Source organism: Nothoprocta perdicaria, unplaced genomic scaffold (assembly GCF_003342845.1).
Source record: "Nothoprocta perdicaria isolate Ctin4 unplaced genomic scaffold, notPer1 scaffold_214, whole genome shotgun sequence".
NCBI lineage: Eukaryota > Metazoa > Chordata > Aves > Tinamiformes > Tinamidae > Nothoprocta > Nothoprocta perdicaria.
In genome coordinates, this window is record NW_020455360.1 from 872,698 (window position 1) to 888,558 (window position 15,861).

General features: G+C 41.6%; 1 protein-coding gene across 1 annotated transcript; it reads left to right on the forward strand.

Moving 5' to 3' along the window:
• Nucleotides 1–185: 185 nt before the first annotated feature.
• On the forward strand, nucleotides 186–8,651 carry RCN2 (reticulocalbin 2). The gene is made up of 6 exons (XM_026038655.1): nucleotides 186–276; nucleotides 1,478–1,719; nucleotides 3,577–3,678; nucleotides 4,865–4,961; nucleotides 5,910–6,052; nucleotides 8,124–8,651. The coding sequence occupies exons 1-6, from the start codon at nucleotides 186–188 to the stop codon at nucleotides 8,274–8,276; spliced, it is 828 nt and encodes a 275-aa protein (XP_025894440.1). The 3' UTR covers nucleotides 8,277–8,651.
• The last annotated feature ends 7,210 nt before the right edge of the window (nucleotides 8,652–15,861 follow it).

Below are 15,861 nucleotides of genomic sequence, written 5' to 3' on the forward strand. Positions count from 1 at the left end.
GCCCCGCCCCGCCCCGCGCGACATGGCGGTGCCGGCGCCGCGGTCCTGCGCGGCCGCAGCGCGGGCCCCGGGGCGTGGGGAAGAGCCGGCCCCGTGGGAGCATAAACCACGGCTTTAAAAACGGGATCGCCCTCCCCGAGTGTCCCGCAGCACCACCACGCCGCGCTTGTGTGTGCGCCCTGCGCATGCAGAGGCGGCAGCGGGCAAATCCCGGCGGGACACGACGGGCGCGGGCCGCCCGGCTGCCCCCGCACTGCCCCGAAACGCCACCAGACGGTACCCGCGCCCGTACGTGCGGCCCGTCGCGGAGAGGCCGCGCTGCACRCGGTTCCCGCTGTTCCGCCTCGCAGGCCGCGCCGGGCTCTGCGCAAGCCGCGGTAGTCACGAAGCTTCCTCCGCTTCATCAGCTCAGGGAGCGTTTCAGTGCGTTCGGAACACGCAGAACGTTAGCGCCTTCATTAACTATCCAGGGCTCAGAATATATTTCTATAAACCTTCCTGCTGTGCAAAGATGTTTCAGTACATCTTGTAAAGTTGTATTAACACTTGTGCCAAGAAGGATAGAACACAATATTTTAGCACTGTAGAAAAAGCAGTAAGATTTTTCTACACCAAGATAAGTGATTTCTGTTTTTTCTTTCGTGAGTCACCTTCACTCTTTAGAGCAGGACTTCACTTGGGCTGATGTAGCTACCTAGTTTTGCAGTGCAGGGGCAGTGCTCTTCCTTTCAGAGCACCTGAACATAACTGGATGGTATTGGGAGAGGCATCTGCTTCCAATCTGCTGGCAATCGATTAATTTGAATATACTTGTGGCAGTTTGTCTGCATATTAAATTGTGTTTGTTGTGGCCATGTTTTTATGAAAACAAGTAGTTGAAAAGCAGTCCCAAAGTGTGTAAGGCTTCATTTCAGCTCTTAGTAAATGGAAAAGTGTATAGCTCAGGGAAAAATAAAAGGTGAAAAGGAGCTGCAGGGTTGGCCTCAGGCAGCCAGCACAGAGGAGTCACAGCCACGTGGTTGTGATAGCCATTTGGGCAGCTGTTTTTAGCTACCGTAAGTGCCAGCAGCTTCTCTTCTGGCCCCAGAAGTTAGATGAGGGCCCTTTGCAGCAGAGAACCAACCATCTCCCCTGCGATGAAGGATGCAGCTCGCAGGGAGGCTGCACGAGCACTACCTGTAATCTTCCTCCCGCTTCCCAGTGCATCCAAGTGGGAGGCATCCCCCTTTTTGCTGGCAGCACCGGCCCTCGTGGATGAAAGGAACCGTGCCACTCTAGCCCGAGGGTGTCAGCAGGGGAATGGAACTACAAAGGCAAACTGAAGATTTTAGCTGTGATCTGTTCTCTCGTTCAGTTACCTTGGCCATTAACACAGAAGCAGCAGATTGTTTTGCTTTAACTAACCTCTTACCTGTCACTTTCATCTGAAATGCAAACTATACATTTCAACATGAATAGATTTGTGGTATCGTAGCAGGTTTTTATAGTGTGGATGACACTATTTTYAATGGAATTTTCACAGATGAGCTCAGTTCCTGGATCCAGCAGTCTTTTAAGCATTATGTTACACAAGAAGCCAAGCAACACTTTAGTGATTATGACAAAGATGGTGATGGATTAGTGTCTTGGAAAGAGTATAATATACAAATGTATGATCGTGTAATTGATTTTGATGAGAACACTGTCCTGGAGGATCAAGAAGAAGAATCATTTCGACAGGTAAAATGTTTCAGCATCAGTTTCTGTAAGCTGCTAGCTGAAGTCTTTGCTTATCATGGTGGAACAAGATGGGCAGAGAAACTGTGGCAGCTGGCACGTATTTTAATGCTTCTGTCTGAAATGGGGGAGTAATCAGAGAAAAGTAACGGAGTATAAAGCTGCTATCAACAAAACAGAACAAAATCAAACCTCCTGGTTACACTGTGCAAGCTGAGGGGAATGTAGGTATATTGACAGTGCTACCACAGAATGTAATCTGTAGCAATCATCAACAAAACTGGCATCTGCTAAGCTAGGTCTGTACCTTCATCTGCCACCATCCTGCCTGCAGTAGTGGCCAGTAGCACTGGCTTTGGAGATGGAGCAAACACGTGTACTGCTTGGCCCACTTTCTTGCACTATTCTGTTTGCTTTATCAGTAATTTCTCAGGTACCTGAAGTAGAGTGTCAGTATTGTCTGCTTTTAAATTTTCTGACCACAGATACCCTAAAATTTTGTTATAGGAATAAATGGCAAATATTTTTAGCAAATAAAAYACAACTCTGGTAGATGAAACTAGATGTACAAACAATACAAGGTTATGGATTTATATATAAAAGTCAATGCTCAAGAGTAGGAAGAGGCAAGAAAGTCAGTGAGGGAGGATATACCAAAAATCTTCTATAGCAAAAGATGTTTCCTTTGAAATTTTGCATTTCACAGAATCACAGAGTGGGAGGGGACCATTAAATATCATCTAGTCCAACCCTCTGTTCAATCCGGGGCACCCAGGGCACGTGGCACAGGGTCGTGTCCAGGCGGATTTTGAACTCCTCCAGAGTAGGAGACCCCACAGCCTCTCGGGGCATCCACCTGTTCTAGGACTCTGTCACCCACACACCCTCACACATTTATAAATACATGCCAAGATTTACCCCAAAGAATGAATTCTTAGGCTCCTCTGGCCTCCTCTCCTCTGGCCAGCATTTTTTGCTAGGCTTTGGCTTCTGTTTCCAATTAGAAGTAGTCGTCCTAAATAAAACATTTTGACAAAAATGAAGCCGGAGCAGACAATAGGCAAGGAATCCTGCACATTGAACAAACCAACAGTTTTTGAGGTCACTTGGCTGAATAATTAGATAGCTTTGAAATAAAAACAACTTGAAATCAACAACTAGTCAAAATACTGATCCCATGTTTCAGATGAGGCCGAGATAGGCCTCTATTATTTATTTTTTCAGTATGTTTTATTCATGTTATACTTTGTGCTGGTTGCTTGCTAGGTTTTTATGCTTGCTGACTTCCTCAACATGTTTTGGAAAGTGACAAATTAGTAAACTTGGCCAAGCACCATGTGTTAGCCATCCTCAGCATATTTCTTAATTTTGGAATGTAGTGATCCTGCTTTAGTTAAAATGGAAATTTTGATTATGGTTTTGATTTAGAATTGGTATCTAGTAAAAATACAAATTTACCAGAAGGTGGCAATCTTGTTCACCACTTCTCAAGAAAACCCTGAAAAGCAGAGCTGCTTCCTCGCTTTTTCTGGTTTTTGCAGTCCAGGATTCTCTGTAATCTGGCCTTCTAATTGCCTGGCTTGGCCAAGAGTGTTTTAAATACCTTCTTAAATTGGAAAGAAGGAAGTTTTTACCTGATTCTTAGGATAAAATTACCTCAATTAAATGTGCTGCTCTCTTCCCTCTGAATGAGTGGGTTTTTTTCATGTGAAAATACAATGTCAGTATAATATAGGCAGGCAATGTGAAACAATGTAATATGCTTAATAAGTTTCCCAGYTGTACACCAGTTGCTGTAATGTTGGTTTTCTCCTTCATTAAGAGCTCTAACTAAATCCATTTTCTAAGCTTCATTTAAAGGAGAAAAAGCGTTTTGAAAAAGCTAATAGAGATGATGTTCCTGATCTAAACATGGATGAATTTGTTGCTTTTGAACATCCTGAAGAAGCAGAGTACATGACGGTAAGATCTGGAGGATATTTTTAGCAGCCTATATGTGCAGAGGCAACATCTTTTTAATGAAGCATGCCTTTGAGCAGCTATGTATATTGTGCTCTTGCAGACCAAATCAAAGTTCACATAGCAGGTTGTGGATTCCGTACTGGAGTTCAGGAGCTGGAGCAGTAGTTTGGTACTTTTCTTTGAACTACATTTTTAAGAACTGAGTTTGCACCACTATCTCAGGCTTTTGGACTTGGGCAGCAGAGCTATATGTGAACTCTGTTACGCTAGAAGTGTCAGTAAGATTTCAGTTTGAAGAAGTTTCATGTCTAGTTCAGAATGTGATTCTATTTAGAGGGATTTATAAACAGGATTTTTTTTTTTTGATTCAGGGGAAGGCTAAGTGCCACTTATTCTCACTTCGGTTAAAAATGAGAATAACTGACTGTTTTTTTCTGGCAAAAAAAAAAAAATCTAAATTGACTTTTAACTGTGCTATGGTTTTGACTGTGTTTTGGGGTTTCATATATCTGCCAGGAGCACTTGGTCACCGGTCATATGTTTYATCAGTGCTGTGACTGTTGGTGGGCAGTAGCAATTGTTGCTTTTCTGCACTAGAGCTGTCAGCACTGGCTCTCTGATGCTGCAGAGCCAACTGCCAGGAGGAGCCCCATGCAAACACAGCCTCTGTTTGTATTGACATAAGTGATGGTTATGGACAAACAAAGAGAGAAAAACAGAAAAATGGGCACATGGGCTTCACAGGAAAGCATGATACCAAAAGACTGAACATTTTTCCAAAGATTTTATAAAATTAAAAGACAAAAAGTAAAAGCAAAGGCATTGAATGAAACAAGAGAAATAAGAGAATGTGGCTTTGACCAACTTATTTTTTTTCTCAGTTACCTGTAGTTTTTGAAGTATATTGAAGCATTCCAAATCCATGTTCACCCTTCAGATTTGTTTTTAGTAAAACCTGCTGTCCTAAACTCTTAAGAACAAATCTGTCATTCAGGAGGTAGATATTGGACTAGTTCACATAAAACAGAAAAGCCTGAGTGGTGGTTTTTTTTTTTTTTTTTTTTTGCTTTAAAATGTTTGCTCTATTGCTCTGAAATGTTTTTTATGTATAACTTTCTCTTAATTATGATGCTGGTAAGTTTTCAGAAATTAATATTTGCTTTTTTTGTATCTGTGTCTGTAAAAGGACTTTGTCATTGAAGAGGCTTTAGAAGAACACGATAAAGATGGTGATGGATTTGTTAGCCTGGAAGAATTCCTTGGTGATTACAGAAGAGACCCAAGTAAGAAAAAAAAGGAGATGGGAAGAAGGAACTTAACAAAACTTTTAGAATTGAATCTACATTTGTTTTCAGCTTTTAACATCTCCATGGAAAGTTTCCGAGTAACATCCCATCCTTAAAAATAACTGAGGTTGCTGGTACTGTGTGTAGCAGGTCATTTCTTCAGTCTGCTCTGTATATATTTGGCAACAGTTTGTGCATATCCCATTTCACTGTTACCCTGTGAGTTACTTAATTGCTTTCTCCAAACACCAGAGCTCCATCACCAGGTATGTAGCTGAAACAAGCYGTGGTTTGATTAAGTGAACACACCTAGAAACTAGCCAGGATGAAGYAAGGTTGAACTTCTCTGATGTTTATCATCTGAAGGAGGTTGCTCTCTGCCCAGACTGTTCTCATGTGGCCCTCTAAGTACGTGGAGTGTGCAGTGTGCTGTGTTGCATGCTGAGGGCAGGCAGTAAGCTTAGCCCTGGCAAGGTAAATGCTGTAAATACAAAATAGCCCTATTGGACACTTCACCTTTTCCTGCTCGTATGTCAGCTCTCCCAGCAAGTGCAAAAATACCCATTTGGCAGCATGTTCTGTGTTACGTAAACTTCCTGTACTCTCAGTTTGGGTAATTGTGAAGGTGGTARTATTTCATTTAATAGTAGCCTTTGGCTTTGATGGCCCCTTAGTTCAAATACAAACAGAAAKTCATATATTAGCTTTAAATTCTGTTTTACTCTATACAAGTGTGTTTTTCTTTGTATGTAGGCAGATGCTTTTATTTAAATATATGAGACTGGTCAGCAAATTTCATCATCTTCAGTGAAATTACTTGCATGTTCTCTCAGATTAAATCAAGACAATTTCCTTAGCAAATGTGAAAACTGGGGTTTTTTTTCTGTCTTTTTTTTTTCTTTTAAATAAAGAATCGTTTTAGACTTGACAAATGTTTCTTTTTAGCTGCAAGTGAAGATCCAGAATGGATAGTTGTTGAGAAGGACCGATTCGTGAATGACTATGACAAGGATAACGATGGGAAACTCAACCCTCAGGAGCTTTTGTCTTGGATAGTACCGAATAATCAGGGCATTGCACAGGAGGAGGTGTGTGTTCTGACTGCTTTAATAATTACCGTTTAGATTTAAATTAAATTGAGTAGAATTCTGAAGTTATCACAACATAAAGTGATGAACTGATTCTCATACTGATTTACTGCATCATATTACTGAAAAAGAATTTGTAGATCTTAGTATATTTTAAACTTTCTTTTCAATTTGATAAAGAATGCAGGCCTTTACTTTAAATATGCTTTATATATTTTAATAATTGCATGAATGTTTGTAAAAAAAATTATATAACACAATACTATTATACATGTTTAAGCCGTTCATCTCTTTTGACTTAAAAGTATGATATTTTAAGCAGTTATTTTAAAGTTATTACAGGTAAATCTAATGAAGTATGGTAATAAAAGAGGCTGTTTACATATTAACAGCACAATTTTGAAAAGAAAAATTGATCATGCCACTTCCAACTTGATAAATTGCTATAATCTATAGTTATAAAACTTGTATTTGCATAAATACAAGAAAATTAAATTATTCCATAATTCAAGATGCTGTAATGCCAACTTTAAAATGGTGATAACTAAAATGGTTTAATCAGGGGCTGAATGCCTTAATGGGTTTGAGTGCATTCTCATTTTAGTTGTCTTTTTTTTTTCCCAGCAGGCAGTAGAAGCACTTAATGTTTCAGAGCAGCCTATTTTAATAATCAGACTTTACAGTAGCTGACTGAAGAGAGGATTTCTGCCTTTCTGCTAATAACTTTTTATCTTAATTAGTGCAAATCTGTTTCCTTTGAAGGAWTTTGGTATTCAGAAAGGCAAGAACACTGTGTCTTCTGATACCTCCGTAATTACTCCTACAGCCAGGAGTACAGTTGGTGTTAAACGGCATCACCCATCCTCTGTGTTGGGAACATCTCATTACCAAAGTGCCTCCTATTACTATTTCAACTCTGTTGATTGCAGAAAAAGCAGCCTGGCCAGGAGCCAGCTTTCAATGCTCACATATGAGCTCACCTCTGAGCTGCAGAATTGCTCTGGTGGTATTTTTGTAAATAGGGATCTATAAATCTTTGCATTTTTTTTTAACATACCGAGCTCATGGTGGCGATTGACTCTTACTTAACAATACTATTGTATAGTAACCAAAATCCAAAGACCAAGCTTTACCAAGAATGTATATGTTTTGTTGTTTTTTATGTTCGTTTAGCAGTTATTTGCTATTCATTCAATTTATGTCTGAGGGCAAGGACATGGTACTGTAATAGTTCCATTCTGCAAGAAAAAAATTGTTTTTTTCTTTAATGTGCTATTTTCCATCTATTACTGACAGGGCCTAGCAAAGTCACCTATAAAAATGGTGGCATTGCCTGAGTTTTAAGTTGATGTTTGGAAAGCTGAATATTGCAATCTTATCTAGGCTTTAAAAAGAAGACTTGAGAAATCTGGTGGCTAAATAATATAGAGCAGTAGAGCTGTTGCACTAGGTTGATATCTTTGAGCTACATAATGCAACTTTTAAATAACCCACTTAAGTAAATTTTCTGCAATTGCTTTTTTAACTGTTGAAATTCATCCTTTTATATATAATAAATAAATTTTGAAAGTGGCTTAAACGTTCAGTATCATCTGATGTCGTCATGGTTCAGTATCAAGAACATTTAGCAGGGCTAATTTTTGCTTTTAGAAAGGAAGGAAACAAATTGCACAGGGCAAATAGGTGGGCAGGGTAACGGGGGCACTTGTGAGAGAGCAGGGAGCAGGGATGACAAAGACGACTCGTGCTTCCAGGAAGATGATGAATCTTTGCTACGCGGAGATTTGTTTTGATACCGTCTCCTGCTCTCAAAATACAGCTAATGGGATTAAKATTGATTTGTTGCTTTTTAATTGATTGTGAGGGTAGAGGTTTGATTTTATGATTTTGCCACCAAATAAAAAGCAGGATGAGGAAGCAAAATGAGATGAAAAGATTCGGGTCTGAATGTAAAATCTTACCTAGCTTGTTAAAAATTGTGGTGTAGTGACGGGATTTGACAAAGCCATTCCAGAAGTATATTTATAAATACAAGTATCCATATAATGCAACATGTCCATTTATTTTAAAGGCTCTTCACCTTATTGAAGAAATGGATTTGAATGATGATAAAAAGCTTTCTGAAGAAGAAATTCTGAAGAACCAGGATTTGTTTCTTAACAGTGAAGCAACAGATTACGGCAGGCAGCTTCAYGATGAACATTTCTACCATGAAGAACTTTAGATTATTTATTTTATAATCTATTATTTCTTCCCTTTCTTTCATTTGAAACTTTTGTTAAAAGCACCCACTTTTCATCTTCGTTGCAAGTTTTATGCTGTAATTATAATCGACTGCAGTTTGTAAATATATTGCATTTAGAATGTAATTGCCCTCCTGCAGACTTCCCTGGGCCTCTTCAAAATTAATCTTAAATGTTTACTTCCAAAATTATATAGCATTGGGAAAGAACGTACTTAAAATGTAGTACTGTATTGTGAAGAGTTATGCTGCTGTATTTGGAAAAAAGGTGGATTCCAAAAGAATGCAAAACATGTTGACTGAGAGACTACTTTTTTTTTTTAAATGAGTTTAACTGGGGAGGCATAGGGGAAATGCTTAGTGTCGCTATTAGCTGTGTTAGGTGAGAAACACGTAGAGGAATGCCTCAAATGTTTAAGAGGTTTCTGCTTGATTTTAAATGGTTTCTACAAGGAGTKTTACTGTATAAAAACCATGTTATTTTACATCTACAGGATTCTTTTTTTAAATGTACAAATCTAAGCATTACAATGCAATGGGTTTTTACAATGTCAAAGCCCCCCTTCATTGGTTGGATTAAAACAAGTGACTTGTCTGTCTTCCTGTATTTTCTACATTTATTCCTTATTGTGGGTCACCCTGAGCAATACACGGAGAGGGGAGCAGTGTGCAGTAGCGTGTTTAGGGGGGAATCACTTCTCTGAAACGACGACCCGAGTAGTTAACGGCACGTGAAGGGAAGATGCAGCTTTTGGCAACACTCTTACCTTTCTAAACCGAACACCCACCATCTGATCTAGGAGTGAAAGGAGATTCAAAAAAACAGGGATTGCATTTAGCTTTTCTGAACCGCATTTTTTAAAGTGTGATGTGTTTCTTGCTTTAATTTGGCATGTGTGGACATTACACAGTTTTTATAGTAAAAACCTCTGAAAGTTAACTTCAGTTGGATCCTTGTTCATAAATGTGAGCCTGTTCCATGGTGTGATTGGGTGAAAGAGTTTGAAAAGTAAGGGCAAGAAAGATTCAACTTGGCAAATCACTTTTTATCTGCTATAATGAGCAGAATATTCCAAACAGAGAGTGCAACCCCCGTGTCAGAGTCCATCAGAGATCATTCTTGCTTCTTGTTTTAAATAACTCATATATTTCTGCATTTTAGCCAACTGTAAGATAGAACTACAGCTGTCATCACTTTGCAGCTTTTGCTATAATTTTTTTGGAATAGAAAACTCTAATGCTTCAAAGGGAAACAATATAATTATACTTGTTAATGTAGCTGGAATATAGATTTGGAGGAGTGCTGAAAGTCATTTAATAAGGTCATATCCCACTGAAGCTTTCTATAAGTCCTAGGGTGAATTCATGTAGACTTCTTTTGACGTCTGATAATATTCTTAAAATGAGGCTTCTTTTCCTTTAGACTCAAAAGCCTACTAGTGCTTTCTTTCATAAATCACAGCCTTTTAAATATTTGTGGCTTTTGATAGTTCAATCTGGTGTTCAGGGTGCCCAAATTGGCAATCTACCCTTTCTATTCAGGCCTGCCTATCCCCGTTCTCTAGAGGCTGCACGAGAACGGTGAGAGGCGGCAGAGCTGCAAAGCCGGCGCTGAATGAGGGGCTCTGCTTCACCCAGCACCTCTGACCTGTGCAGAGAAGAAACACAATGGGGTAGAATTGTTTCCATCACATCTTACAGCTATTTCACTGTGAATAGAAATTAAATAGAAGCTGCAGCTTTAATGAGTCAGAGGAAATCCTCTTTCTTACCGTCCTGGTGGGGCAGGGCTCGTTAAATGCAACTGCTGGCTCTGAATCTCTCTCGGTTAGCAGTGGCCACGGAAGGCTCCTCAAAGTGGCTCGGGTTGGCCCTGCCCTCGGGTTGCCACCTCATCCTATTCCTTAGAGAAAAATCAGAGTTTGRGTTGAAGGCTGATAGCAGTACCTGCAACTGAAATTACATTTTTTTTTTCTCATTTTCTCTCCCATCACAAGCTTTACCAAGCAAACAAAAGACATTCCAGATCTCTTTTAGATGGTAAGATCAGATTCGGCTAATTCCACATTTCATTCCAGTATCTGCATTGGAAGGATTAGACTGGAGGTGCCCAGCCCATTAAGACTCCTCTCACTTTGTAAGCAGCATGCGCACAATAGCCTCAGTTCAAATATTAAAGCTGATAAAGGCACTTTGTGCAATAACCACTCCGATGTCTGAGGTAGACTGAGCCTTCCTGCTGGCAAGGAAACCTGCTTYTCCAGAGGCAGCACCAGCATCCTCAAAAATGAATTATCCCGAGTCAGAGGCAGAGTCCCACTCCTTGGGAATATGCATTAGGATGATTCCTTTAACAGCATCTAAGAGAGACCTTCAGAGGAACAAAACAGCAGCAAGAGTCAATGAAGAGAAGAAAACTCTTGTGCTTGCTCCAAAGTCCTTCCATTCATTAAAATCAAGGATCCAGCAAAATTGGATTTCTAAACAAACATTGCATGTAAAATGTCAGGTGAACAGTGCAAAGGGAGATTAATATGACAGCAGCTAGATGAAGTACCAATATTATAGAGCTTAGACTTGAAAATTTTCCAGGGCATAAAGCAGTTTGTGCATTTTAAATCTACAAAAAACATCCTGCCAAACATACAATTCATTTCAGGGGAAATGGATGAGTGACAGCACAAGCAAACTTACCCTGGCAGTATAAATAAGTGAGGCTTCTCGGACRCGCAGGATGAAATGACATGAGGCAACAGTGACACATCCCAGCAAGGGAAAATCTGACTAGATAAAGAGAAGTTTGGAAATACTGRTAATGAAGCAGCGAGGGAGGGCCCGGAGAGGCTGAGAAGGCGCTTCCACCCGGGAGATGCTCTGAGCTCACCAAGGCCCTGCACATTGGGATTTACCTCTGAGCTTATCTGTGCTTGGAGATGGAGGCCTCCCCAGCGCCCTTCCAACCTACGTATTTCTTCTGGAGATGCTCAGGTGCTGAATAGACTTGAGCAGTCTCAGGACCATTAGAGGATACGGTGCAAGCTCCTTGTCCTGAATAACACAGGCAGCACAAATAACCATGTACAAAGTGACCCCATTTAACCCTTAGGCAAGATGTCTTTTTTTTTTTTTTTTTTCCTATATATTTTGAGCTATTTGGACTATGGAGCAGTTCCAGCTTCAAGGAAACTTTGAAGCAAACCTGGCTAAACCCAAGCTTGCCAGAAGGAACCAGCTCAGCTCAAGGTGACACTCAAAGAGACAGCAAGGGGCTCCTTTCTTCCCTTCACCCACCCCAAAAAAAAGGACAGCGGTGATTAAAGCGGAAGGGTGGTAACAGAAAAAAAAAACAGAGCCAAGTGCCTTGCAGGAAGAGAACTGCTCCAGCCCCTGGCCAGCAGTGCTGCCATACCCACCACGTACTCACACACGCGCTGTGGCTGGGCTGTGCAGTGAAACGCTTTCCAGCGAGACAAGGTGTCATTGTCTTGCTCTTGGCATACGATTGTCCTGGTCAAAACACGTAGTCTAACAAACAGCCTCATTCTTTCTCTTTCATTTGCCTTTTTTTTTTTTTTTTTTTTTTTTTAAACAGAATCCTTGTTCCTTGAAGCTTTTTGTTTCTCTATTTCCCCTCCCTCTTTAGCAAAAAAGAAAAAGATGAGTAAGAAAGAGTCAGACCGTGATTCACATGAGCCCAGGATCTAACTGGGTTGGGAAGGATCCAGCTCCTGAAGGGAGATGCTTGTGCAGAGAGTGRAGACACCAGGTTATGGGGGGGACAGACTTGGCCCCCAGGCTGGCTCAGACAACCGGCTTTTTGGGCCACACTGAAAACAGTGCAAAATGAGCAAATCAGTTTGAATCAATGTTGCCTTCACCTAATGCATTTTCTAAACAAACCCCAGCAGCAACAGCAAAACTGTAAGTTTCAAAACAACACTGCAGTTTGGAAACACAATGGTGAGACTCACCATTAGGACAGACTAAGACAAAACATTCTTAAAAACACTTCTCTTTTTTTCCACAGATGGGATATTAAAACTGTTTCCTGTGACCTCAAAATGCATTTCTTTCCAAGAGTTTTACTCCTAGCAGACAGCCTCACTCACTTCTCCCTCGCATCCTTTGGAAGCAAATCCCAGCTTTCCCCTGCCTCCCTCATGCTACGGTGCTTTTTCCCCCCCATCATTCCAAAAGACAAAGCAACTTCCCATCCCCGGCCCAGTAAATGCCACCTCCTCCCCGCCAGGGCTGCACTGGTGCCCATCATGGTGTCCTGCTCTGCTCCTTGCAACAAATTGCTAGTAAAGAGGCTTCTCTTAACTCCAGCTGTGTGGAGATCCCTCTGGACAGATCATAGTGCCCAGACGGAGCTCAGAAAAATGAGACCGACCTCGTGGCCCCTAGGAAACCTGTCCCAGTGGTGGCACCTCATGCAGAAGCAATGGACAGGCTTCCAGAGATATTTTAAGCAAGTCCTAAGCAAGTCCTGAGGTGCTGCTGGCTGGGGTGAGAATAAATCCTACAAAGACATGGTCCTTCATAGGCAGCCAAGGTGGGAGCTTTCTTCTTTCTTTCTCCTCTTTCCTTTTTCTGGCTCTATTAAATTCTATGCAAAAATACAGATTCCCTAACAAATTATAGAGATGAAGAGAGATAACTTCTCTTGTAGTACGGGGATTTTGAGGAGGGTTTTATGGAAGTATTAGACATATTTTGCTATTATCAGTTATTTGGAGGCCTACTGTAAAAATCCCATTTCAGCCTATTTAGCTTGTGGTTGGAAATTTTGGTCTAGGCTTCTTAAGCACTTCATCCAGGGCCCAAGAAACCCTTCACTTTCCTATATAACATCTTCCAAGAGCTTGGATTTTACTTTTGTCTCTCATGTACTCCGCTTATTCATAGGAATATTTGTGTGAGGAAATGTAAATTAGAGCATTTCTATATGCACCTATAGGCATCTACGCATGCAGGTGCAGACTCCTCCACACTGAAGACATCTGTAGTTCATTTGCAGTATTGAAAAGCATTTTCACTTGCAAAATGTGACTTTGCAGCTACACTTCCTGTGTTCTTGTGTGGGCATATGCACGTCCATACACATGTATGTGCATATGCATAGACATRCACATACATACCGCCCCTCTCCCCACCTCAGAAGGGACTGGAGAAACACAGCACACACTTTTTGTTCATCTTCTCTGCAGCACCACAGCGTCACCTCAGCATTCGACCCCGGTTTCCTCCCAGCTTACGTGTTTGCTCTGCATGGTGCTGGTTTCGTCCGCATCCCCATCGCTCCCGCAGCAGCCGATCCGGCCGCGCCGCCGCCTCTCCCTTTYGCCGGCAGCTCACGCGCGCACGCGGTCCGGCTCACACCCGCCGGCCTCCCCTGGCTTCCTCATTTCAATACCAGCAGTTTCCCAGAAGAGAAACAGGTTTGRGGCGAGGGCCTGGGCACAGCTGGGTGCTGCCCATGCGGTTTCTCCCCTCCTCGGCTGGAGGGCGGATGCACGTTTCACCTGCTGCTTCGGACTAGCAAGGACAAGCCTAGCGAGGACTTCGGGCCGGCCTCTAGCAAGGACTCTGGAACCCAGCGCTGGTGCTGCTGCTCGTGTCTGAGTGAACTTCTCGCTGCAGGATTCCCTCCGCTCCGCAGGGCACATTGCTCATAATGACACAGCTGCAGTTTAAAGATGCATTTTGGGTGAGTGAACTATGTATTTCCTCTGTTAAATGAGCCTATATTGGAAAATACACTAAAACGCATCTTAGCTTTAAGCAGAGTTTAAATGTAATTTCGTACTTTTCTATATTTTAAACTTAGTGTAGCAGAAAAGCAAATTCGCCTCCATGCAAGAAGATGCTGTCTGGGTAGTGCAGGTGCTTGCTGTTAAGCAGAAGGATGCTTTGGGCAGAATTAGGTCCAGTTCGCACTAACAACCACTGTTATGTCCMTGGGAGAGGACATGGGTTTGTCCATCTCTGTCCTCAGAGCACTTGCTTGCAGTGGGTACCCCGCTTTTTAGACTCTTTTAGGCTCTTTTAGCACCAGCAAAGTGGCCAGTGGCATCCAAAATGTTCTGCCTGTTTTCACATGCAAACGGGCATGCAGGCAGACCTCAGGGATCGCAGAGACCTCYGGCACCACACATGGGAAAAACTAGCAGTGAGGCTTGAGAATGAAGGCAGAACATTTTCAGCTGGCTTCAAAATAGTGAAAATAAAGCAAGGCGACACATTTGGTTCTTGTTATTTGACTTTTAGTTGAAGGACCTTTCGGCGTCCGGTTTTTGCGCTCTTTCTTTGCGGTTAAGAAGGGTGGAAAACCCCTTATTTATCCTGCAAGTGTCACCTGAGACTTTCTTGTAATTTCCTCTGGAGCTGAGATTTTAAGGCGAGGAAAACAACCCAAAATCTAATACAACAMGTTGGGAATACAGAGTGTTGTTCCATGGTTGCCTCCCATCTTGGCAATTCCTTTTCCAGCCTCAAGGTTTGGCATACAAAAGACATGAAGGCAGATGAATTCCTCATACGATTTGCCCACCAAGCACTGTGGACTGGACCCTCCATGCTGTACGTCCCTTTTGAGCTGTTCCTGAGTCCTCCCTACCTCCAGGATAAACTCTCTTGCCCAAGAATGCATCTTGGCAAACCACCTTCCTTCAAGGAACTTCCAGGAAACTTGGAAGCTTTCAGGAACCGCCCCCGCTGCAGTGCTGGGCTTGAACAGTTAAAAATAAAGCAATGAGGAAATACCAAAATAATTTTCATTTWAAAAAAGCATTCATGGGTTCACTGATTTTCATTTTCGCCACACCTACAAGAGATTCTCCACACCTTGCAAGGTTACAAACCGTGTTGTCAAAAACACAGTGTGGGACATAAAGCCTAACSCAGAGCTACGAAGGGAACTTGAGCTTTTGCATTTCTGCACTTCCTTCTCAATTGTGCAATCTTATTTTAGAACTGACACATTTTGTGTATTGACTGTGTTTAGTCTCGTTAGCAAGAGCATAATCCGTGCTAGGCTTGGTGGGCACACCTTCTGCACAGGAAACAAAGCTTTGCTTCTAATACTGCTTGGCTGGAAACCGTATTGCCAGACTTGACTAGGAGGGCATAATGTAGCCTGTGCACTATGGTAGTCTYAGCTATGCAACAAAAAGCATATTTAAATGAAAACTTACAGGATGTTGCACAATGTGGCCAAAGAGTACAGCCTTCCCCCCAAAGTGCAACATCAGCAGTTATTTTTGCATTCATAAGATTCTGTTGTACCCATCAGTAAGATGAAAATGTATCTCCTTGAGTAATTATTTCCTTTATTCAATTTGAATCATGAATGGAGATCATCTTTATGATAAATATATATTTATCTTTATCATTTTATATATATATATCTTTATTTATCATAAAGATAGATATATATATATATATATATATATATATTTGCATCGCAGTGAACCACTCAGATCCCTGATCTCTATGACCTGCCTAAGGACAACATCTCCCTTTACTTTATCAGGGCCTAGGCTAGAACTATTATACATTCAGCAGT